This window comes from Sapajus apella, unplaced genomic scaffold, assembly GCF_009761245.1.
Source record: "Sapajus apella isolate SASKATOON/1434 unplaced genomic scaffold, GSC_monkey_1.0 scaffold166, whole genome shotgun sequence".
Lineage (NCBI taxonomy): Eukaryota > Metazoa > Chordata > Mammalia > Primates > Cebidae > Sapajus > Sapajus apella.
This window is the reverse complement of record NW_022437106.1, coordinates 1,501,719-1,527,407: the sequence shown is the minus strand read 5'-3', so window position 1 is coordinate 1,527,407 and position 25,689 is coordinate 1,501,719. Positions and strand designations below refer to the sequence as shown.

General features: G+C 49.6%; 1 protein-coding gene across 1 annotated transcript; it reads right to left on the bottom strand.

The window, feature by feature from the left end:
* Positions 1-18,142: 18,142 nt before the first annotated feature.
* Positions 18,143-22,484, bottom strand: MCHR1 (melanin concentrating hormone receptor 1). Its single transcript, XM_032267176.1, has 2 exons — positions 21,248-22,484; positions 18,143-20,019 (listed from the first exon to the last, which is right to left on the bottom strand). Exons 1-2 carry the CDS (start codon positions 21,534-21,536, stop codon positions 19,043-19,045), a joined length of 1,266 nt encoding a protein of 421 aa, XP_032123067.1. The 5' UTR covers positions 21,537-22,484; the 3' UTR covers positions 18,143-19,042.
* Positions 22,485-25,689: the final 3,205 nt, after the last annotated feature.

Here is a 25,689-nt window from a genome sequence, read left to right as displayed (position 1 = left end):
GCCCAGATTACTTTCTTGTCACGCGTTGCAAAACAGACCCCAGGAGGACCTGAGAACACAGAATGTATCAAGCTGAGACACAGACAAGGACACAGTGGGGATACCCATGAAATGGCCCCACTATGGTGAACATGTGACTGATGCTAGCCGATAAGTGCGTCCCACTTCCCTGGTTTTCATGCTTGGTTGGTGGAAGTGGGAAGATAGGTAACTCACACAGGACCAATCAGAGGCGTTTTCAGGGTTTGAAACAGACATCGGGGAGAAAGGTGGTAAGGAGTACCAGGTAGCAGGAAAGAAGGCATGACTAATTCCTGGAGCTGCTGCCAGTAGGAGCAAGGCAAGTTTACACACCTACTGGACACCATCTTTGCTACCACATGGGAGAATATTCTCCATAAGAAGGAAGCCAACAGAGAGGATAACTGAGCCAGGCAGCTAGGAGAGACAAAGTGTGAAGAAGAGAGAGAGAAAGGGAACGTCTACTCCGATGGCCTTGAGCCCTTGGACCCAGTCATGACTTAAAGCCAGGTCGAGTCCTGGAAGTTTCCATTGAATAAGCCAAAATTCCCCTTTTTTGCTCAAGTCAGTTACAGTTAAATTTTTGGCATTTTCAACAACAACCAAAAAATCTCTCACAGATCCTCTTAGTCAGCTCAGGCTGATATAATAAAATACTGGGTGGCTTACACAACAGACATTTGTTTCTCACGATTCTGGAGGCTGAGAAGTCCCAGATGAAGGTGCCAGACGTTACGCGCCCGGTGAGGATTCGCTTCCTGGCTTGCACGGCCAGGTGAAGTGGCTCACGCCTGTAATCCCAGCACTTTGGGAGGCCGAGGTGGGTGGATCATCTGAGGTCAGGAGGTCAAGACCAGCCTGGCCAACATGGTGAAACTCTGTCTCTACTAAAAAATACAAAAATTAACCCAGGTGTGATGCCACATCCCTGTAATCCCAGCTACTCAGGAGGCTGAGGCAGGAGAATAGCTTGAACCTGGGAGGTGGAGGTTGCAGTGAGTTGCGATTTCGCCATAGCACTCCAGCCTGGGTGACAGAGTGACAGAGTGAGACGCCATCTCAAAAAAAAAAAAAAAAAAAAGACTTCCTGGCTTGCAGACAGCTGCCTTCTGTGTCCTCACATGGCCTTTCCGCAGTGTGTGCGGGTGGAGAGAAGCAAAGGGGAAGCAAGCTTTCTAATGTCTCTTCTTTATTTTATTTTATTTTTTGAGACCGAGTCTCACTCTGTTGCCCAGCCTGGAGTGCAGTGGCGTGGTCTCGGCTCACCGCAACCTCTGCCTCCCAGGTTCAAGCGATTCTCCTGCCTCAGCCTCCTGAGTAGCTTGGATTACAGGCGCTTTCCACCATGCCTGGCTAATGTTTTGTATTTTTAGTAGAGACATAGTTTCACCAGGTTGGCCTCGAACTCCTGATCTTGTGATCCGCCCACTTCAGCCTCCAAAAGTGCTGGGATTATAGGCATGAGCCACTGCCCCCAGCCTGATGTCTATTCTTACAAGGGCCACACCCTCATGACTTCTTCTAAACCCTACTTCCCAAAGGCCGCATCTCCAAATACTAACACATTTGGGCTTAGGGCTTTGCTTTGCAGCAGAGTAAGAGATCACCTCCAACCTCATGCACCTCTTATGTGGGCTCTCAGACGTATCTAGAGACCAAATTGACACAAGGCAGAGTGGCAAGAGAAAAGCATATAAGTTTTATTAGTTTTCCATGTACACGGGGCTCTTCACAAGAGAGTGAAGTCTGGAGAAGTGACCAAAGTAAGATGCTTTTATACTTTTTAGACAAAGAATGATACATTTGAGAAAAAATAATGGGACAAAAGGGATCTGTCTAGGGGCAGTAAATTTCTAAGGGAGTCACTGGGAGACATATGGGAGGGTATAAAACTAGCAGAATAGAAAGGTCACTTCGGCGATCGGGCACAGTGGCTCATGCCTGTAATCCCAGCACTTGGGCAGGCCGAGGCAGGCAGATCCCCTGAGGTCAGGAGTTTGAGACCAGACTGGACAATATGGTGAAACCTCATCTCTACTAAAAGTACAAAAATTAGCCACGCCTGTTGGCACATGCCTGTAACCACAGCTATGCAGGAGGCTGAGGCAGAGAATCACTTGAACCCAGGAGGTGGAGGTTGCAGTGAGCTGAGATCACACCATTGCACTCCAGCCTGGGCAAGACAGGGAGATTCTGTCCTATTAAAAAAAAAATAAAGGTTACTTCAGGAAGGATAGTTGTTCAGGCCTACTGCACACTGCAGTCCCCAACTTCCAATTTCTGATGATAAGGGATATTTTCACCTGCTGATAAGGGGGGTGTACCCCTCCCAGAGGAGTCTTTATGGCTTGCTGCATGCAAGAAGAGACAGGTCAGCTCACCCTTTCTGAAACCACATTTTCTCCAACTTTTTTTTTTTTTTTGGAGACAGCCTTGTTCTGTCACCCAGGCTGGAGTACAGTGGCGTGATCTCGGCTCACTGCAACCTCTGCCTCCCGGGTTCAAGCGATTCTCCTGTCTCAGCCTCCTGAGTAGCTGGGATTACAGGTTCATGCCACCATGCCCAGCTAATTTTTGTATTTTTAGTAGAAACAGAGTTTCACCATGTCGGCCAGCTGGTCTCCAACTCCTGAGCTCAGGTGACCCACTCACCTTGGCCTCCCAAAGTGCTGGGATTATAGGTGTCTTTTTTTTTTTTTTTAAATATACAGAAAGTGTTTCACTTTGTTGCCCAGGCTGGTCTAGAATGCCTAAGCTCAACTCCTGATCTTCCTGCCTTGGTATCCCACAGCACTGGGATTACAGGTGATCATGCCTGGCCTTTCCAGTGTTTACAGCTGGAAATAATCAGCATACCAATTTGGCATATTTGGGGATAGCACATACTTCATGCCTTCGGCTTCAACCTAGGAATTTTTGGAGGACGCAATTCAGTCCACAGCACCAATACACCAACCTGATCCTAAAAATGCTTATAACTTTCTTGACAATTAGGGCATCCTACTTTCAAGTAACAGAAAACCCAATTCAAATGGGTTTTAAAATAAAGGGATTAGACAGGCGTGGTGATGTACACTTGTAGTCCCAGCACTTGGGAGGCTGAGGTGGTTGGTTAAAGCCAGCGAAGGTCGATCCCTGGAGGTGGGATGAGGTCAGTACTTCCTAAACCACAAGGTTGGAAGTTCAGGATATTGTCAGGAATGGGCTCTGGAGTCTAGGAAAACAAAACTGAATGTCCACTATACCATTTGATTAGATTGAATTGCACTGCTGAGAGTTTATCTAAGGAATAATTAGAGGAAGAATAAGAGACAAGTTTATTGCATCCCAGCCAAAGTAGTGTATTTATCACTTCTGTGTAAATTAGGGGTTGCCTTTGGCCTGCAATTAACAGAAAATTTGCTTAAACAAATAGAGATTTCTTTTTCTTGCATAACCGGAAGCGTAGAAGATGGTATTGATTCCACAAATCAAATCAATCAATGATGCCTTGGGTACCCCTGTTGTTTTTATTTTTTATTTTTTTGAGATGGAATCTTGCTCTGTTGCCCAGGCTGGAGTGCAGTGATGCGATCTCGGCTCCCTGCAACCTCCACCTCCCGGTTTAAGCAATTCTCCTTGCCTCAGTCTCCTGAGTAGCTGGGATTACAGGTGCCCACCACCACGCCCAGCTAATTTTTGTATTTTTTAGTAGAGACAGGGTTTCCCCGAGTTGGCCAGGCTGGACTTAAATGCTTGACCTCAGGTGATCTGCCCACCTCAGCCTCCAAAGGTGCTGGGATTACAGGTGTGAGCCACCGTGCCCGACCAGTACCCCTGCTCTTTCACTTCTTCCCTCACCAACCTTAGCATTTTGGTTTGTATTCTCAGTGTCCCAAGATAGTGAGTGCAGCTTAGACGCTGCATCTGCATTCAAGATAGGGAGAAAAGAGGAAGAACCCGGATAATACCAACCTTATCTGTTTTCCTTTACGAGAAAAGAATACCTTTTTCCAGGCCGGGCGCAGTGGCTCACACCTGTAACCCCAGCACTTTGAGAGGCTGAGGCAGGTGAATCCCTTGAGGTCAGGAGTTCAAGACTAGATTGGCCAACATGGTGAATCCCTGTCTCTACTAGAAATACAAAAAATTAGCTGAGGGTGGTGGTGGGTGTCACTAATCCCAGCTACTTGGGAGGCTGAGGCAGGAGAATCACTTGCACCCGGGAGGCAGAGGTTGTAGTGAGCCGAGACAGCACCACTGCACTCCAGCTGAGCAACAAAACTCCATCTCAAAAAAAAAAAAAAAAGAAAACCTTTTTCCAGAAGTTCCGACAGCAGTCCTCTGCTTAGGTCCTGTGGGTCACTCTCAGCTGCAAGGAAGGCAGGGAACCCTGGAAGCGGGATGGTCCTGATAGGGCGTAGACTAATCATGGTCCGTCACCTGGGGGTTCTAGTAGTCAAGAGGAAGGGGTGCCTGTGTTAGGCGGTCACCCATAATGTCAGGCATAGTTTTTTGTTTTGTTTTTTTTGAGACAAGGTCTCATTCTGTCACCCAGGCTGGAGTGCAATGTCACAGTCATGGCTCACTGCAGCCTCTATCTCCCAGACTCAAGTGATCCTCCTGCCTCAGCCTCTCAAGTAGCTGCGACCACAGGCATGTGCCACCACACCTGGCTAGATTTTAAATGTTTTTCTTTTTTAGAAGCTGTATCTTGCTTTGTTGCCCAGGCTGGTTTCAAATTCTTGGGCTTAAGTGAGCTGCCCGCCTCGGCCTCCCAAAGTGCTGCGGTTACAAGCATGAGCCATGGCACCGGTGTAAATACACTCCACCTTTCTCACCTTTACCCACCTGCTCAACTTACGGCCACTTGTCTAAAACTTGCTCTTCTCTGTCTCTGCTTGTCCAAGTCTTATCTACCCTTCACAACCCTTTTCCAATGTCCTGGATCCCCAGGGGGATAGGAAGACTTCTTCCGCCTCTCCCAGCACATTGTATCCGTGACCCTGGCTTTTGCATTCTGTCCTGCGTGTGGCCATTTGCCGGAGGCAGCATTGCACTGTGGCAGAGCTTCGAGCATACACCGCCTCTGCTTCAGCCACTTGGCAGGTGCACCTTTGATAGATCGCTTACCCTTTTTAGGGTCTCAATTTCCCCATCTAGAAAATGAGGGTAATATTAGATCTTGCCTCAGAGAGTCGTTGTGGGGATTAAGTAGTATAATTTGTGTAAAATACTTAGCTGAGTGCCTGATGTATAGCCAGCACTTGCTGACTCTAAGCCATCTGGTTATTTTAAGGTCATTACCATCCTCCTCACCCCCTCGTCTCCCTCACAGTCTCTGCCTTCCTCAGCTCTGCATGCTCTGACACTTTTAAATGGAGATAAAATTCACACATTATGAAAGTCACCCCCTTTTTTTTTTTTGAGACAGAATCCCTGTCTGTTGCCCAGGCTGGAGTGCAGTGGCGCGATCTCAGCTCACTGCAACCTCCGCTTCCCAGGTTCAAGCGATTCTCCTGTCTCAGCCTCTGGAATAGCTGGGATTGCAGGCACCCATCACCACACCTGGCTAATTTTTGTATTTTTAGTAGAGGTAGGGTTCAGCCATGTTGGCCAGACTGGTCAAGAACTCCTGACTTCAGGTGATCCATCCGCCTCAGCCTCCCAAAGTGCTGGGATTACAGGTGTGAGCCACTGCACCTGGCAACTTTTTTCTGGTAATAATACTGTTAAAAAAGATGCCTCCACCTTTTGGTTATTATGAATAGTGCTTCTATAAACCTCTGTGTACAAGTTGTTCTGTAGACATATTTTCTGCTCTCTTGGGTAGATATCTAGGAGTGGAACTGCTGCGTTCTGTGCAAACTCTATTTTTAACAATTTGAAACTGCTAAACTATTTTCTACAGTGGCTGCGCTATTTGAAGTCCCATGAGCAGTATCGGAGGGTTCCAATTTCTGCACATCCCTGACAACACCTGCCATTTTCTGTCGGACACTGCCACTTTTCCCACAGTGTCTGTGTGCCTCATGGGTATTCAGCTTGCTGGATGGAAGCTCTCCAGGGCGCTGGCTTCCCTGAGGTTCTTTGAGGCTGGCATAAGAGACATGGTTTCTCCACTGGTGGCATCAGCTGGGACACTGGCTTTGGGAAGAACTCTGAGCTTCCTATGCGTCAGGCTGGGGGCTGAGCCCCAAAGTCCATGTCTTCGTGGTTCGTGGAGTCTACAGAGGTATAAATAAGTCAACAAGGCATCCAATTGCAATGCGGTGAGCATAGTTCCAGAGGGAAGCCCAGGGCATTGTTATTCAGGTGTGATGGGCCAGGATTACAGGTGGCTCATGCCTATAATCGCAGAACTTTGGGAGGCTGAAGTGGGCAGATCACCTGAGGTCAGGAGTTCAAGATCAGCCTGGCCAACATGGTGAAACCCCATCTCTACTAAAAATAAAAATAAAAAAATTAGCTAGGCATGGTGGTGCATGCCTGTAATCCCAGCTACCAGGGAGCCTGAGGCAGGAGAATTGCTTGAACCCAGAAGGTGGAGGTTGCAGTGAGCTGAGATCATGCCACTGCACTCCAGCCTGGATGACAGAGCGAGACTCCGTCTCAAATAAATAAATAATAAATAAAGTGTGATGAAGAGATGGTACTGATTCCCCCATCTGAGAGGCAAGAGGTTGTTCATGAAGGGCTTCCTGGAAGAGACAATGCCCAACCTAAGTCTTAAAGATTAAGTAGGAGTCACTCAGGCAAAAAAAAAAAAAAAAGGGGGGGGGGGGGGGGGTATAGCATTCGCAGGCAAGGGGAACTGCACAAGGAAAGGCAGTTCTGGACTGTGAATCTGTCTGGACTGTGCTGTGGAAGTGATTGGGAGGAGAATAAAGCAGGGATTTGATGGGGACAGAAGAAGAGAGAGACTGGAGTGTGACAAGCTTATGCATTGCACGGGAGACGCAGCAGCCAGGAGTCCTGCCTTGGTCTCCTCCTCTACAAAATGGGGATACAAATATTGCCTACCTTGTAGGGAGCTCATCAGGGTTTAATGAGCATGAATTGGACCGGGCACAGTGGCTTACACCTGTAATTGGAGCACTTAGGGAGGCCAAGTTGGGTGGATCATGAGGTCAGGAGTTCGAGACCAGCCTGACCAAAATGGTGAAACCTCGTCTCTACAAAAAATACCAAATAAAATTAGCTGAATGTGGTGGTATGTGCCTGTAGTCCCAGCTGCTTAGGAGGCTGAGGCAGGAGAATTACTTGAACCCAGGAAGCGGAGATTGCAGTGAGCCGAGATCGTGCCACTGCACTCCAGCCTGGGTGACAGAGCAAGACTCCGTCTCAAAAAAAAAAAAAAAAAAAAAAGAGCCTGAATTAAGAATTTATGTACCATCTGGAACAGTCTCTGGCACATGTTCAATGAATGTTGGCTATAACTGCTGTTCTCCCTCAAAAGCTTGGTGGGACTCTGTAGCTTCCTCTCTGGAGCTGAGAGAAATGTGCATGGCAGGGTGGGGGTTGCCCACAATAGAGAAGTAAGGCTTCCATCTTCACAATGAGGATGGGGTAGGGCGGGTGGAGAGACGGAACAGTTTCCAGAGAAGGAAGATGGGCTTGGCAGGCAGGGCAATAGGTGTCCACTTCTAGGAAGGTGTGAACAAGGCAGTGATCAACCACTAGGTAGTGAGTACCTACTGTGTTCAAGGCAATGTGTGAAAGCTGCTGAGATATGAAGAAATATACTCCCTAACCGCAAGCTCACAATGGAGTTAGGAGAGACAAGGCAATAGTACGTGAAAAGCAAAACAAAACAAAAATACCCAAATCACATGATAGGGCAAGATCAATCTTCTAATTTGTTTGTTTGTTTATTTATTATAGATGGGGTTTCGCCATGTTGGTCAGATTGGTCTCGAACATCTGACCTTGTGATCCGCCCACCTCAGCCTCCCAAAGTGCTGGGATTACAGGTGTGAACCACCGTGTCCGGCCAAGATTAATCTTCTAATAAGCAGCAGAGCTAGGAAGTTTTGTAGGAAATCCAGAGAATGATGGGTTTATTTGAGGATAGATCAGGCTGGAAGGGCTTCATGGAGGCAGAGGACCAAGCTGGAGTGGAAGCTAGGGAGGACTCAAGGAGGCCAGTGGAGTGGAAGAAACCGCAAGTCAGGTGGAAGAAACCTCAGGGTAGGGACAGGGCTTTTTTTTTTTTCTTTTGAGAAGGAGTTTTGCTCAGTTGACCAGGCTGGAGTACAGTGGCATGCTCTTGGCTCACCACAACCTCTGCCTCCTGGTTTCAAGGGATTCTCCTGCCTCAGCCTCCTGAGTAGCTGGGATTACAGGTGCACACCACCATGCCCATCTAATTTTTGTATTTTTAGTAGAGACAGGGTTTCACCATGTTGGTCAGGCTGGTCTCGAACTCCTGACCTCCTGATCCGTGCACCTCGGCCTCCCAAAGTGCTGGGATTACAGGTATGAGCCACCACATCTAGTCAGGATGGGGCTTTTAAGTTATTTGCAATCAACCAGAGAAGAAGGAAAAGATTCCAGAGCATCCCATGGGGGTTAAGGGAGGACAGGCCTGGAAAGAGAGACAGAATGAAAAACTAACATTTAGGCTGGGCGCAGCGGATCACACCTGTAATCCCAGCACTTTGGGAGGCTGAAGTAGGAGGATCACTTGAGATCAGGAGTTCAAGACCAGCCTGGCAAACATGGTGAAACCCCATCTCTACTAAAAATACAAAAATTAGCCAGGTGTGGTGCCAGGTGCCTGTAATCCCTGCAACTCAGGAGGCTGAGGCAGGAGAATTGCTTGAACCTGGGAGGCAGAGATTGCAGCACTCCCGTCTGGGTGACAGAGCAAGACTCTGTCTCAAAATAAAATAAAACATTTAATAAGTGCTAGGCGTAGTGTTAAGTGCTGTCCATGTTTAGCAGGGAGAAAAAAACACCCTTTAAAATCATGCTGCAAAATAGTACTTATTGCTTCAGGCCAAAATCGCAAGTATTAAATGTCAGACAAGCAGTAAGGGAGTGACTCAGGCCAAATGTTACCACAGGGAGTGCGGGGGATTGTGGCAAAGTAGGGAGCATTTGCTTCCCCTAAAAGAGGCAGCTGCTCCTCAGCCCAACCATTTGTGTCCCCACTGACCACCGTGATCTTAAATCCCATGAATGCTTCCCTGTCTCGTCAACCTGACCTAGGCAGCCTTTGGTTGGGTCAGTCATTCCTGGAAACACTCTCTTTTCTTGCTTCCAGGATGCCACACTTTCTTGGTTTTCCTTCTACCTCTCAGGGCATTCTTTTACAGCTTGCTTGACTAGCTGTTCTTCTCTTGTTCAGCCTTCCCGTGGTGGAATTCCGCAGGGCTCAAGCTCTCTTCTCATGTGACCCTGCACTCACCCTCTTCCTAGGCCATCTCACCTATCTGTAGGCCAATGACTCCCACATTTCTATTTCCAGCCTGGTTTCATCTGAAGCCAAGAGGATACTTTAGTATCTCACATATAAACAAACCCCAAGTGGACTTTAAAAAATCTCCTCCCGGCCGGGCGCGGTGGCTCAAGCTGTAATCCCAGCACTTTGGGAGGCCGAGGCGGGTGGATCACGAGGTCAAGAGATCGAGACCATCCTGGTCAACACGGTGAAACCCCGTCTCTACTAAAAATACAAAAAAATTAGCTGGGCATGGTGGCGTGTGCCTGTAATCCCAGCTACTCAGGAGGCTGAGGCAGGAGAATTGCTTGAACCCAGGAGGCGGAGGTTGCGGTGAGCCGAGATGGCGCCATTGCACTCCAGCCTGGGTAACAAGAGCGAAACTCCGTCTCAAAAAAAAAAAAAAAAAAAAAAAAAAAAAAAAAAAAAAAATCTCCTCCCACAAATCTGATTCCCCTTCAATTTCCCCATTTCAATCAGTGGTGCCTCCGTCTTCCATCACATGTGCCATCAACACATTCCCCTTCACCCTCCACATCCAGCTCCTCCCAATGCCTGTGGCTTCTGCTTTACAAACACATCTCACATGTGTCTACCTCTTGCCGCATCCACTGCCACCACCCTAATCCAGGCCATTACCACGGCTGCTGTACAGAGTTGCCTGGTCTCCACGGTTGCTGGGTCTCTTTGCTTCCATTTTCTGCCTGCTTCTATCCCATTCTCTACACAGAATCTATAGTGATGAATTAAGGACACAAATCTAATCATATTAAGGCAGGATAATAGGGAATTAGGGGAACCAGGGGTTGAGGTGTAAGTAAAAGAACAGCAGGTGCAGCCAGTTCTGGGCAAGATTGGGCAGCACACAGGCCACACCCTTACTCCTAGACAGAAATTTCCACCGCAGCCTCTGATTGGTCGTGGGCCAAGCCTTCATAGGGTGTAACCAATTGGAGGCCTCTAAAGGGCACCTGGGGTGTTACCAAAGTCTTTTAGCCTAATAAAAATCCCAAAGAACATTGTAATCGGGATTCTTGAGCCGGCTCCGCTCTGTGGAGTGTACTCCCACTTCAATAAGAGACTGAGACACAGAGGAATACCCTACTGTGCATAATAGGGTGAAGGGGCGTCTTTCTTGGCATGAACCATTTTGCCTTTTACGTTGAATTGTGGATTTTCTCCAGGTTGGCCAGAAGAGGGGAGATTTGGAGACCCTGGAACTGGGAGGAGAGAGGAAATGGGAAACGGGCAAAGGGGTGTCTCCCAGTGTCTGTGGCTCAGACATGGGACAGCAGGCCAGACCTGGGAGGGCAGGAAGGCCTCTCCTCACAATGATAGGACGCAACAGGCAGGCTGCGGGATTGTGAGGACTGCCAGCCAACTCCAGTCCTGGCTCACCCCGTCCTCTTCCCTGCTTTGACAATCCCTGAGCCCCACCCTCAGGCTTGCGCTAGTGGTAGCTGCCTTGAGGGGAAACCACCTGCAGAGTGGTAGAGCAGCTTGGAGAGGTGGCCAGCCATGCAGTGGCCTGAGCTGGTGGCAGCAGGTGATCATGCAGAGATATCTGGGAAGGCACTGGCCAACCCACAGCCTCGCAGGATGGAGACTTACGTTGGTTGATATGAATGTTATTTCAGGTTAAGATCTACCTGGGGAGTATTGGGTTGTGCTTGCAACATCTCATTTAATCATCCAAACTACCCCACGAGCTAGGTGTTATGGAGGTGCAAGTCTAGGGATTTCCCTGCCCTTCTGGGAAGAGAAGGGGCACAGGATTTCTGAGGGGAGAGCCCTCAGAGAAGGACGCCGAGAAGAGAGGTAGCTGAGGGATGGAAGCCCAATCTGCTTTGACAGATTGTTTTTCTTTTCTTTTTTTTAAATTAGCATTTGCATTTTTTTATTTTTTTGAGTTGGAGTCTCACTCTGTCAGCAGGCTGGAGTGCAATGGCGCAATCTCGGCTTACAACCTCCGCCTCCCGGGTTCAAGCAATTCTTTTGCCTCAGCCTCCCAAGTAACTGGAACTACAGGCGCATGCCACCACGCCCAGCTAATTTTTGTATTTTTAGTAGAGATGGGGTTTCACCATGTTGGCCAGGATGGTCTCGATCTTTTGACCTCATGATCCGCCCACCTTGGCCTCCCAAAGTGCTGGGATTACAGGTGTGAGCCACTGCAACCAGCCTGATGGATTCTTTTTTTTTTTAGGTGTTGGCATTCTGTGTAGTCTGAGATCGCCACCATTCATCACAAATGGAGGAGACAGCTTTTAACAGGGAATTAAGTGAGTGGCTTATCCATCCCATCTCTGACCATCTGGAAAGTTCCTCCCTCAGCTGTCCTCAGGATTTGATCTGAGATTGTTGGCAGTCCGGGTCTCACTAACTCAGGCCTCCATTACAACTGTTTCAGTACTGACTGAGTGGTTAAGTTAAATATTAAAAGCTGGCTGGGTGCAGTGGCTCACACCTGTAATCCCAGCACTTTGTGAGGCCGAGGCGGGTAGATCACCTGAGGTCAGGAGTTCGAGACCAGCCTGGCCAGCATGGTGAAATCCCATCTCTACTAAAAATACACAATTTAGCCAGGCGTGGTGTCAAGCACCTGTAATCCCAGCTACTCAGGAGGCTGAGGAGAATCGCTTGAACCTGGGAGATGGAGGTTGTGGTGAGCTGAGATCACGCCATTGCACTCCAGCCTGGATAACAAGAGCAAAACTCCTTCTCAAAAATAATAAAGTTAATCACTGTGTATGTCTTTAGATGAATGCACACTTACACGTAGACATATAGCTTAGAAGGTATATAAGCTTTGTAAGTTTGAGTTGATCTGGCAATATTTTCCAGGGCTTCTCCCTGTAACTGGTTACAGAAATAAAAACCTCCTCCTTTCCCAGTTCATCTGCATCTCGTTATTGGGCCACAAGGCTAAGCAGCCCAACCCTCAGCTTGGTCCGGGAACAGCTGTCCATCACTTTTTTGCTGCCTTGTTTTTTTCTCATCTCCTCAGCTCAAGCTACTGGGTCAGTTTGACTTATTACAGATCATAGGCATGGGAGGAAGGAGAGGTTTGAGGAACAAGTGTTTCTCCATCCAAGTGCTCAATTAAAAAAAAAAAAAAAAGCATTTTATTGAACTGCAGAGGAGAAAGGGCTTAATTTTTTAACATTTATTTTTATTTTTTCTTAGTAACAAGTCAGGCAGAACCAATTATTACTAGTTTGAATGGACTAAAATATAGTTGCTAACAGTAACAAAAGAACAACCCAATTAAAAATCGGCAAAGGACTTGAACAGACATTTCTCCAAAGAAGAAATACAAGTGGTCAGTGCACACATGACATTGCTAATCATTAGGGAAATGCAAATCAAAATCACCATGAAACCACTTCACACGCATTAGAGTGTCTTTTATTTTGAAAAGAAAAAGAAAACAAGTGTTGATGAGGATGTGGAGAAATTGTAACTCTTGCACCTTGCTGGTGGGAATGTAAAATGGTGCAGACGCTATGGAAAACTGTATGACAGTTTCTCAAGAAATTAAAAATAGAACTACCATACAATCTGGCAATTTTTTTTTTTTTTTGAGACAGAATGTCTGTAGTGTAGGCGGATGTGCAGTGGTGTGATCTCTGTTCATTGCAACTTCCACCTTCCAGATTCAAGTGATTTTCCTGCCTCAGCCTCCCAAGTAGCTGGGATTACAGGCATGTGCCACCATGCCCAGCTAATTTTTGGGTTTTTTCATGTTTTTTTTTTTTTGAGACAGAGTCTTGCTTTGTCGCCCTGGCTGGAGTGCAGTGGCGCGATCTCGGCTCACTGCAACCTCCGCTTCCCAGGTTCAGGCGATTCTCCTGCTTCAGCCTCCCGAGCAGCTGGGACTACAGGCACCTACCACTATGCCCGGCTAATTTTTGTATTCCTAGTAGAGACGGGGTTTCACCATGTTTGCCAGGCTGGTCTCAAACTCCTGACCTCATGATTGACCTGCCTTGGCCTCCCAAAGTGCTGGGATAACAGGTGTGAGCCACCGTACCCAACCAAATTTTTGTATTTTTAGTAGAGATGGGTTTTCTCCATATTGGCCTGGCTGGTCTCAAACCCCTGAGCTCAGGTGATCTGCCCACCTTGGCCTCCCAAAGTGCTGGGATTGCGAGCATGAGCCACAGTGCCCAGTCCCTGATCTGGCTTTTTTTTTTTTTGGAGACAGAGTCTCACTCTGTTGTTTAGGCTGGAGTGCAATGGCGCAATCTCGGGTCACTGCTCAGGTCACTGCAAATTCCGCCTCCCAGATTCAAGTGATTCTCCTGCCTCAGCTTTCTGAGTAGCTGGGACCACAGGTACTCACCACCATCCCTTGCTAATTTTTGTATTTTTAGTAGAGTCAGGGTTTCACCATGTTGGCCAGGCTGGTATCTAACTCCTGACCTCAGGTGATCCGCCTGCCTCAGCCTTGAAAAGTCCTGGGATTACAGGCATGAGCCACTGCGCCTGGCTTGATCTGGCAATTCTTATGGGTATATGCCAAAAATAATTGAAAGCACTACCTCCAACAGATATTTGTGCACTCAGGTTCACAATAGCCAAAAGGTGGAAACAACAGATGAATCATAAACAAAATGTGGTATACACATACAATGGAATTTCATTCATCCTTTAAACGGAGGAAGATTCTGACACATACAACAATGTGGATGAACCTTAAGGACATTATGCTAAGTGAAATAAGCCAGTCATGAAAGAACAAATTCTGTGTGATTCCACTTATACGGGGTTCCTAGAGCAGTCAAATCCAGAGACAGAAAGTAGCATCGTGGTTGCCAGGAGTTATGGGGACGGAGAAATAGTGAGTTCGTGTTTAATTGGTAAGGAGTTTCAGTTTGGGAAGATGGAGAAGTTCTGGGGATGGATAGTGGTGATGGTTGTACAATAATGTGAATGTATTTAATGCCACTGAATTTTACACTTGAAATTGTTAAAATAGTAAATTTTATGTTATGTGTATTTTACCAAAATTAAAAATCAGCTGGGCGTGGTGCTTTTGCCTGTAATCCCAGCACTTTGGGAGGCTGAGGCGGGCAGATGACCTGAGGTCAGGAGTTCGAGACCATTGTGGCCAACGTGGTGAAACCCCATCTCTACTAAAAATACAAAAATTAGCCAGGCATGGTGGCACATGCCTGTAATCCCAGCTACTTGGAAGGCTGAGGCAGTAGAATTGCTTGAACTCGGGAGGTGAAGGTTGCAGTGAGCTGAGATCATGCCACCGTACTCCAGCCTGGGTGACCGAGTGAGACCGTCTCAAAAAATAAATAAATAAATTAGATCAGGTACAGTGACTCACACCTGCAATCCCAGTCCTTTTGGAGTGTGAAGTGGGCAGATCACTTGAGCCCAGGAGTTCAAGACCAGCCTGCGCAACGTGGTAGAACCCCGTCTCCACCAAAACAAAACAAAAAATAGTGGGCATGGTGACGTGCACCTGTAGTCCCAGCTACTTGGAAGGCTGAGGTGAGGGGAGCATCGCGTGAGTCCAGGAGGTCAAGGCTGCAGTGAGCTGAGACTGCCCAGCGATACTGCAGTCTGGGTGACAGTGCCAGACCCCGTCTCAAAATAAATAAAATTTGTTAATTACTTAAATAAAAACCGATGATGCAGAAAGGAACAAACAATCACAAACCCAATGCCAGTCGCTGCGTTTGGTGCCCTGCTTACTTTTCTCTTGTGAACAGCAAAGTGTGGAAGTGCCGCTATGTACTCAGTTGCAACATAAGCTTTGAGGTCAGAGTCTCTCAGCTGTGAAATTCTGCTGGGTGCTGGGCGGTCGTTTAGGAGCATAATCCTCACAGTTGGAGAGGAAATGTTTTCTGGGGAAAATACAAGGCAGGAGTGAATTAAGCACTTGAGAAGAATGTGAGTTAGTGTTTAATTGATATGGAATTAAGCACTAATTAAAAATACAAAAATTAGGCCGGCGTGGTGGTATGCACCTGTGACTACTTGGGAGGCTGAGGCAGGAGAATCACTTGAATTTGGGGAGATGACTTGATGGAACCCCGTGGGAGAAACTATTTGTTAGATGTGGGAAGGGGGAGAGGAGCAAAAAGATGGACCACAGGGTCTTCCCCGCCTTCTTGGACTCTCTCTGCAGCTCACGGTGGCCCCCACAGCTCCCCAAGGTTCTGGCCATATCCCCCGCTGTAAGGAGGAGGAAAGGAAGGTTCCTCTCATGCCTCAGACCTCAGCCCTGCACCCAGTCCACCATTCCCACCAGCAGTGTCAGGAAGAGGCTCTCACCAGCAAGCCAGCGCTCACCTCTGCTCCCCTCATCCACATCTCTATTGTGTCCAGGTTTCCGCCGATCAGACTGGGGATAGATGTGTCGGTGACAGCTTCCCCAGCTTCCATCATAACCCCCCCCTTCAAGCCTCACTTCCCCACTTCTCCCCTTGACCACCCTAACTTCACCTCTCCCCTCCGCCTCTCCCCACTGGAAGGTTTATTGTTACCCACTCACCTTCATGACTCCACCCACTCACCTTCATGACTCCACCCACTCACTTTCATGACTCCACCCACTCTCATGACTTCACCTACTCTGCTTCCATTTCAGTTGCTTCAGTGTGGGGCTAAGAGCTGAAGGACTGGATGCCCCCTTCTCCAGGACCTTCGGGGGCTTTTGCTGGGCATGTGCCCACCCACCCACTGTGACCTGTTGACCTGGTGATGTTCATTCCCTGGAAGAGGCCATCTCACTTGTTTCCTCTCTGGATTCCTCCTTGGAGTGCTGGAAGGTGAGAGGAAGTGAGGATCAGGCAGGGGCTGGGGCTGATAGACACCTGGGGAAGCCTTCCCATAGACAAACCCTATGCAGGAAGACTTTATCACACTCGTGGCTATGAGTTGGATCTTCTTGGATTTGCCTCAAGGCTTCCCTGAGAATCTTTTTCTTTTCTTTTGAGACAGAGTTTTTGCTCTTGTTGCCCAGGCTGGAGTGCAATGGTGTAATCTCGGCTCACTGCAACCTTCGCCTCCCAGGTTCAAGCAATTCTCCTGCCCCAGCCTCCCAAGTAGCTGGGACTACAAAAATTAGCCACCACGCCCAGCTCATTTTTGTATTGTTAGTAGAGATGGAGTTTCACCATTTTGGCCAGGCTGATCTCAAACCACTGATCTCAGGTGATCCACCTGCCTCAGCCTCCCAGAGTGCTGGGATTACAGGTATGAACCACCGAGCCTGGCCATAATCTTTTCTTTTATTAAGTGACCGTATAAAATAGACTTCAAGTTACCTGTGGCAGCTGGTGACCCTACTGTTAGCAAGTAAGGAAAATAACCATCAGCTTCTTTATTCCCCAGGTGCTGGGCGGAGGGGAACACAGGCCAGAAAATACTACTACTAATGATTGTGATAAAGAGCTCCCCAGGGGCCAGATGTGGTGGCTCAAGCCTGTAATCCCAGCACTTCTGGAGGCCAAGGTGGGAGGATTGCTTGAGCCCAGGAGTTTGACACTAGCCTGGGCAACATGGCAAGATCCTGTCTCTCTAAAATATAAAAAATTAGGCATGATGGTGTGGGCCTGTGATCCCAGCTACTTGTGAGGCTGAGGTGGGAGGGTCACTTGAGTCTGGGAGGTCCAGTCTACAGTGAGGTGTGATCATGTCACCTGCACTCCAGCCTGGGCAACAGGGCAAGGCCTTGTGTGAAAAAAAAAAAAAAAAAAAAAAAAAGCGGCTGGGCATAGTGGCTCATGCCTATAATCTCAACACTTTGGGAGACTGAAGCAGGTGGATCACGAGGTCAAGAGATTGGAGACCATCCTGGCCAACATGGTGAAACCCCATCTTTACGAAAAACACAAAAATCAGCTGGGCGTGGTGGTGCGCAATTGTAGTCCCAGCTACTCAGGAGGCTGAGGCAGGAGAATCGCTTGAACCCAGGAGGCGGCAGTTGCAGTGGGCCAAGATTGTGCCACTGTACTCCAGCCTGCATGATGGAGCAAGACTCCAGGTCAAAAAAAAATAAAGCTCCCTGGGACCCAAGGAAGCTGCCCAGAAGTTTTCCAAAGAGGCTCCCTACTGCAACTCTGCAGAGGAACAGGCTATGCTGGTGCCCCTGCTTTAAGGAGATGCTTGCAGTTTGCTCCTGCTATCTCACTAAGATCTGCTGAGCCCTGCACTGGTGGCTCCCGCCCCGTCTCAGTGAAGATGCCAAAAAGCAGCAGCCAAGCAGCAGTCGTGGCTGCCTCCCAGTGGCCCCAGCTGTAATCTGTTCAAGGTGCCCCCACCAGATCTCAGCTGCAGCAAGCAGATAGACTTTAGCTGCCCTAAGAGCTGGCTCTGCAGCTGGTGACTCAGCGGGGGTTGGTGGGGGAGGGAGTGGGGGTTGGCCCTTGGGGCCTGAGGGGCCAGCACTGGTGACAACAAAGTCCAGGGGATGTTGTGCAGAAGACCGGAAGCTGAGTCCCCAGAACAAGCCCAGCAGCAGAACTACAAGTGAATAAATCCCCGGTAATTCCATTTATGCCACTGAATCCTCCCTGTGGGTTCAGAAAAACAGAACACTGCTTCATGCTTCCTAAAAATGCAGCCTGAACCAAGGTCTAAATTCCACAGCCAAGTGACCCCTCTTTCTCTTTTCTGCTACCCACCTTCCCCCCAACGCACACACCCCCAAGTCCACAAGAACATCCAGAATGATGTGGGTGGAGATTTTCCTTTATTTGTTTTTATTTTGGAGAGGAAGGGCTAGGGCAAAGAGATGATGCCAGCACACCGGGCACCAGAATGGACCCTGCACATGCAGAATACACGGACACTCATGCTGGACTAGCGACTCAGCAAATATGCCCCAAGGAGAGAATATCACCAGAGCTGCAAAAGCCCCCCCCCCCCCCCAACTTTTATTAGTTTTAAGACCCCCACCCACACCCACCCCAGGTCACCTTATCATTCTCAGTAAGCAGACCTCCTACCAAACTGGGCTTTTACTCCTGTGGGCTTAGCGCCAGAACCACCCCCAAATAAGCAAGCACCCTCTGGAGTAAAAGGGAAATTGACAGGATGCTGGAATGCAGAGAGGTGGTACGCTTCATTTTTCATCATCCACCAGCTTGGGAGAAAGGCCGCCTTCCATCACACCAGTAAGAGGCGGGAAAGAGTGATTGGGCCCTTTCCCATCTCCCAGGCCTTGTGTAACAAGTCCCTGGCTGCTCACACTCCAGCCCTGCCTGACTTTAAACAAACCCAGTCCATAGCCTTGCACCTTTTCCCTTGGGAAAAAGACATTTGAGAGCTCACAGATATAGTGCTCAACCAATTATCCAAACCAACATCTTCTCTTGCTCAGCTTCTGTTCCACCCAAAGGTCTCATCCTGTTCCCCCAAGGGGATTTCTGATACCTGAAACCACCAAACCTGACTCTAGGCCTCCCCCACAATGTATGGGCCCCATGGAATGTATTTATTTCATTGCCGTAACCTCTCACCACTCAGCCTCCCTGCATTCCCCCAGAGTGGTCTTGGGTTTTTCTCGGCATCTCTCCCGGTGGCTTGCTGTGGTGTCCTGACTCGGAGGTGTCCAGGGTGGCCGGGGAAATGTCAGGTGCCTTTGCTTTCTGTCCTCTCCTCGTCAGCCGTCTGAGCGTTGCTCACAGTGCGAAGCTGCCCCTGGGCTGCAGGCTTCACCGACAGGACCAAGCGTTTGCGGAACGTCTCACAGAGCACGATGTACACAAAGGGGTTAAGGCAGCTGTTGGCGTAGCCCAAGCTGATGGCTGCGTTGTACAGGTAGACAAAGGTGAGGGTGGGGCGGCTGATGGACAACTGGGTCAGCTGTAGCACATAGTAAGGCGCCCAGCACACAAAGAAGACCAGGCAGATGGCAATGGCTGTGCGAGTCACCCTCTTTGTCCGCAGCCGGATGCTGCGCTGGGAGGCAGGGGCCACGGAGGACGTCATGCGCTGCAGGATCCTCACGTACGCAGCCGTGATGACCACAAAAGGCAGGGCAAAGGCCAGGAAAAACTGGTACAGGGTGAACCAGTAGAGGTCAGTGTCCGGGTTGGGCAGGCGGATGCCGCAGCCCACGGCACCCCCTGGGAAGGGGATGAGTCTGGCATAGAGCCACACGGGGGTGATGCTGATGAAGGAGAGGGCCCACAGGAGGCAGATCACCAGGGTGGCCACAGAGGGCTTCCGGAACTTTGTGGAGGAGATGGGGTGGACAGTGGCCAGATAGCGGTCAATGGCCATGGCGGTCAGGATGTAGGTGCTGGTGAACTGACTGTTGGCATCCATGGCCGTGATGAGGGTGCACATGGTCTCCCCAAAGTGCCACACCCCGTTGCCCATGAGCTGGTGGATCATGAAGGGCATGCCCAGGAGAAAGAGGAGATCCACCACCGACAAGTTGATGATGAAGATGTCAGGGACATTGCTGCACCAGTGCAGCTTGGACTTCTTCACCACCGCAAAGATGACCGTGGAGTTCCCGACGATGCCCAGGAGGCAGATGGTGCCGAACACAGAAGGCATGATGATGTTGATGTAGGAGCTCCCCGTGCGAGAAGGGGATCCTGGGGACGGAAGGAGCAAGCGTCGGCCGTTTGACAGGGGCTCTGCTCTAAGAACTGGCATCCTGCCGGCATGCTCAGCCTCCAGCGACCCACCGTTCGTCTGGAATCCTCTCTCTCCATTCTCCCTCCCTTCACCGTTGCTAATCTTGTCCCCTTGCTCTCCTCCTCCATAGGTTTCCTGGTGAATCCTACCAGATTCCCCTGAGCCACCTGTCGTGGAAGGACACGACTCGCCTGCCTCCCGCAGGCACCAGAGGCGAGAACCACAGCTGTCTGCAGAGATTACTCCGTGCGGCCCGGCTTCACCAGGAAACCTCGTCAAAATAGCCAGAAGGACACAAAAGTAAGTGTGTGTGTGTGTGTGTGTGTGTGTGTGTGTGTGTGTGTGTACGTGCGCTTTTCTTATATGCAGCCCTGAGTGTTTCATTTTGGAGATATCTGGTTGGAAACTGTACTGATTCTTGGGCATCTCTGTGGGCGACTGTCTTGTAGAGGCTTGCCAGCTGTGCCCGGGTCAAGCCAGCAGCCCTCCCAGCCCCAGGCTTCCTAGCAGGGATTTCCTTGATTGGCATCTTCTGAGCCTGGGCTTCCCGAGTGGAGCAGAGACAGAAGCTGTGTGTTGCAGCTCAGCAGCCTGAAAAAAGGCTCCACATAAACCTTTCCTCTTTTCCTTCCTTCCCTTCTCCTTCAAAGCTGGAATCCCAGGGCATCGCAGCTCTGGAAATGTCAGGAAGCTTAATTCACCAGAAAAGTTAATCCCCTCATGGTTCCGTGAAGTCTTCCCTTCCCAGGGCCTCTCCCAGGGGCAGGAAGGATGCCTCAGACCTCATCACCCAAGTGTGAGTAAAACACAGAGGCTACCGGTGCAGGAGTGAGCCTCCTGCTGCCTCCCACATACCTCCCTCCAGCTTCTCTCGCTTGCTTTTCCAGCCTGGAATTTTTTCTCCCAAGCATCTTTGGAACCCAGCAGCGAGCTTTCCCCTGCTGCCTCGCGGCTGGCCCCCGTCTTTGCCATTCTGAACATGCCTTCGCCCCCTGCTCTGCTGCTGCCCGTCTGCCCCTGCGGGCCCCTGACCCCTTCACTCCTGCCCCTTGAGCAAAGCAGACCATGTATCTTGTCCCGGAGAACTGTAACAAAGTTTCCCAAGCAGTTTAGCTCAGGGGTGAAAGCTTCCCATTTCCCACCCGCAGCCCAGAGGAGGAAGGATTCCCAGTCAACTCAACTCACCTGCCGAGGTGAGGTTGTCGGGGCCATCAGAGGTATTGCTGGCATTGGGGCCAGTGGACAGCAGCGAGGCTTCCAGGTCCATCCAGCCAGTGCCGGTCTCCTGCTCCCCCAACTGAGCTGAGCTCCCCTCTGCCCACGCAGGCTGCGGCAGCCTCCAGCGCCCGCCACCTTGTCCCGGAGCGAAAGCCCCGCAGTCAGGAAGGGGGTCTTCCTCAGCAGCCTGGCAGCCTCTGCCGTCTCCAAGCCCAACTGCCCTCCCCTCTCCCTCCTTCCCGGCTCCCACTGACATCACCTAGACACATTAACATTCGGAGGCAGATGCACATTAACCTCTTCAGTCCCGGGCTGCGGCTGGCTGCCACTTCTGAACGCCTGCAGAGCCCCAGGGCCCAGGGGAAGCCGGGAGGGACTGGGTACAGGCAGCCCCATCAGGAAAGGGATCTCCTTCCCACTGATACTTGGGACTGTCTCGTGTGCTTACAGGGGCTGCCGCTTGCCTTGAGCGGGGATCGAGGTCTCTGCAAAGGCAAACAGGAAAGCAAACGGGCTGCCTCCCTTTGGAGGAGAGAGCAGCCTGGCTTAGCCCCTATCCCAGGTACAAATGTCTGGGCCACATGGCAGGGTCCAGGGGTAACTGTGCACAGAGCTTTGGAATCAAAGGCTTAGACTACAGCAGGGCTGCCCCTCACATGCACTCAGGGCACCCCCAGCCCCTTCCCCATGCCCTGATGGCTTCCAACCATCTTGCTGGCTATGCCGCCAGCGTCCTGCAGAAGCTGAGGAGTCAGCTGCTGAATCCTTGCCTGGCCCTCAGAGGTGACACAGGTCACTCCATGCTGGCAGTAGCCAGGACTTCAGGGACTGGAAGGGGACAAACTCCCATCTGCATGGGATCTGCCTAGACCAGGCTCACAGAGGTTTTATTTTTCTAAATGTTCTGAGGTCTCTAAGGTTTGACCTGGGAGTCTTAGAGACAAATATCCGAGCACAAGCACCCAAAGAGATCATCCCAGAGCATCAGCCTCGGTGGGAAAGGCGTTGAGTGAATTTTCCACAGAGGCATCCTGCTGCCAGCCTCTGGGGCCCTCACAGCCAGGAGCTGCCACTGCACCCACTGCTGGACTCGGGAGCCAGGGGCCGAGGTTCACATGGATCCCTACATCATGCGTCCTCTGTCTTGTCTACTTATGGGGCTCATTCAGTAAACATTTATTGAGTACTTACTACCTGCCAAGCACTGTTCTAGGTTTTGCAGTTAAAAAAAAATAGTGGGGTTGGGGGGAAGGGATAAAGTCCTGTCCTCGTGAAGATTGCATTCAAGTTGGGGGGAGACAGAAAACATAACCCTCCAAAAGACAATTCATGATATTGGCAATTACTATGAAAAATTTAAAGCAGGGCGAGCCGGCAGGCGAATACCAAGAGAGGTGGAGGTTGCTACTTTATAGAGGACTGATCATCGAGGAAGTCCTCACGGAGAAGGGCTTCCAGAAAAGTCCTGAAGGAAGTGAGGAAGCATGCTTAGAAGTATTCTGGAAGACCAGCGTTCTCAGCCATGGAAATCCCCAGTGCAAAGGCCCTGCGGCAGAGTGTGCAGGTGACTCTGGAGAACAGTGTTGCGCCAGGTTCCGTGGCTCACGCCCGGGATCCCAGCACTTTGCGAGGCCAAGGCAGGCAGATTGCTTAAGCTCAGGAGTTCAAGACTAGCTTGGACAACGTTGTAGAACCTCGTCTCTACAAAAATACAAAAATTAGGCCGGGTGCAGTGGCTCACACCTGTAATCCCAGCACTTTGGGAGGCTGAGGCGGGTGGATCACCTGAAGTCAGGAGTTCAAGACCAGCCTGGCCAACATGGTAAAACCCCATCTCTACTAAAAATACAAAATTAGCCAGGCATGGTGGCGTGCACCTGTAATCCCAGCTACTCAGGAGGCTGAGGCAGTTGCCTGAACCTGGGAGGCGGAGGTTGCAGTGAGCTGAGATCGCATCATCGCACTCCAGCCTGGGCAACAAGAGTGAAACTCCGTCTCAAAAAAAACAAAGAAAGTAGCCAGGCATGGTGGTGGGTGCCTGTAATTCCAGGTACTTAAGCCATTGAGGCAGGAGAATCGCTTGAACCCAGGAGGCAGAGGTTACAGTGAGTCAAGACTGGGTCACTATACTCCAGCCTGGGCAACACAGCAAGACCCTGTCTCAAAAAAAAAAAAGAAAAGAAAAAATATACTCCAGGTAAAGATAACTTATGAAAAGCTTAAAGCAGGGTGAGAGGGTCCAGGAATACCAGGAGAGGTGGAGGTTGCTATTTTATATAGGATTGATCAACAAGGAAGGCCTCTCTGAGAAGCGTTTCCAGACAAGTCCTAAAGGAAGTGAGGAAGCATGCTTAGAAATATTCTGGAGGACCAGCGTTCCCAGCCATGGAAATCCCCAGTGCAAAGGCCCTGTGGCAGTGTGCAGGTGACTATGGAGAACACTGCAGCTACAGTAGAGATCAGTAGGAGCTGACATTAGAGAGGAAGAAGCAGGAAGGGCAGATTCTGCCCAGCCTTGCCAGCCAGTGTAAGCACTTTCGCTTTTCCTTTAGTGGAAACGGGAGTCACAAGGGGGTTTTCAGCTGAGAAAAGACATGATCAGACATGTTTCGAAAGGATCCGTCTGAGCCGGGCATGGTGGCTCACGCCTGTAAATCCCAGTACTTTCGGAGGCAGAGGTGGGGGAACAGCTGAGGTCAAGGCAGGTAGATCACCCAAGGTCAGGAGTTTGAGACCAGCCTAGCCAACATGGCGAAACCCTGTCTCTACTAAAATACAAAAATTAACTGGGCATGGTGGCATGTGCCTGTAATCTTAGCTACTCAGGAGACTAAGACAGGAGAATCGCTTGAACCCGAGAAGCAGAAGTTGCAGTGAGCTGAGATCACACTACTACATTCCAGTCTGGGTGACAGAGCGAGACTCCATCTAAAAAAAAAAAGGTGGGGGCTGGGTGTGGTTGCTCACATCTGTAATCCCAGCACTTTGGGAGGCTGAGGCGGGCAGATCATGTGATCAGGAGTTCGAAACCAGCCTCGCCAGCATGGTGAAACCTCATCTCTACTAAAAATACAAAATTTAGCCGGGCATGGTGGTGCACGCCTGTAGTCCCAGCTACTCAGGAGGCTGAGGCAGGAGAATTGCATGAACCCGGGAGGCAGAGGTTGTGGTGAGCTGAGATCGTGCCACCGCACTCCAGCCTGGGCGATGGAGCCAGACTCCATCTCAAAAACAAACTCTGCTAAGTACCAGCGGATAGGGGAGGCAGGGAGTGAGAAACGATTGTTCAACGGATATGGAGTTTCTGTTTGGGATGACAGAAAAGTTCTAGAAATTGGCCAAGCATGGTGGCTCAATGCCTGTAATACCAGCACTTTGGGAGGCTGAGGCAGGTGGATCACCTGAGGTTAGGAGTTCGAGACCAGCTTGGCCAACATGGTGAAACACCATCTCTACTAAAAATACAAAAATTATTTAGTTGTAGTGGTGCTTGCTTTTAATGCCAGCTACTTGGGAAGCTGAGGTGGGAAGACTGCTTGAACCCGGGAGACAGATACTGCAGTGAGCTAAGATTGCGTCACTGCATTCTAGCCTAGGCAACAGAATAAGACTCTACCTAAAAAAAAAAAAAAAAAAAAAAAAAAGGGGGGGGCACAGTGGCTCACGCCTATAATCCCAGCACTTTGGAAGGCCAAGGCAGGTGGATCACTTGAGGTCAGGAGTTCGAGACCAGCCTGGCCAACATGGTGAAACCCTGTGGCTATTAAACATACAAAAAGTTAACTGGGCATGGTAGTGGCTGCCTGTAATCACAGCTGCTTGGGAAGCTGAGGCAGAGAATCGCTTGAACCCGGGAGGTGGAGGTTGCAGTGAGCTGAGATCGCACCATTGTACTCCAGCCTAGGCAACAAGGAGCAAAACTCCATCTCAAAAAAAAAAGAAAAAATTCTAGAAATAGACAGTGATAATGGCTGCACAACATTGTGAAAGTACTTAACACCACTAAATTGGACACTTAAAAGTGGTTAAAATGGTAAATTTTATGTTATGTATATTGTACCACAACATATAAAGGGAAGAGGCAAATTTCATGTATATTTTACCACACGCAAAAAATCCCAAAACTCTGCCGTGGCCATCTCAGCATCCCCACCTTATTATTATAGACCATTTCATGGAGCTATCCCAGAAACATGTTAGGACTGGCTCCAACTACATCCTGCTTTACAGGAGAGTATGCCCTGTCAAGAAGCTACCTCTTTTCTTTTTTATTTAATTGATTTTTTTTTTCATCTGAGACAGAGTCTGGCTCTGTTGCCCAGGCTGGAATGCAGTTGTATGATCTCAGCTCACTGCAACCTCTGCCTCCTGGGTTCAAGTGATTCTCTTGCTTCAGCCTCCTGAGTAGC

Coding starts and splice junctions, on each gene's coding strand:
- MCHR1 (XM_032267176.1), bottom strand. CDS start 21,536: ATGTCAGTGGGAGCCGGGAAGGAGGGAGAGGGGAGGGCAGTTGGGCTT. Junction 20,020..21,247: donor CGACAACCTCACCTCGGCAG/GTGAGTTGAGTT, acceptor TTCCGTCCCCAG/GATCCCCTTCTCGCACGGGG.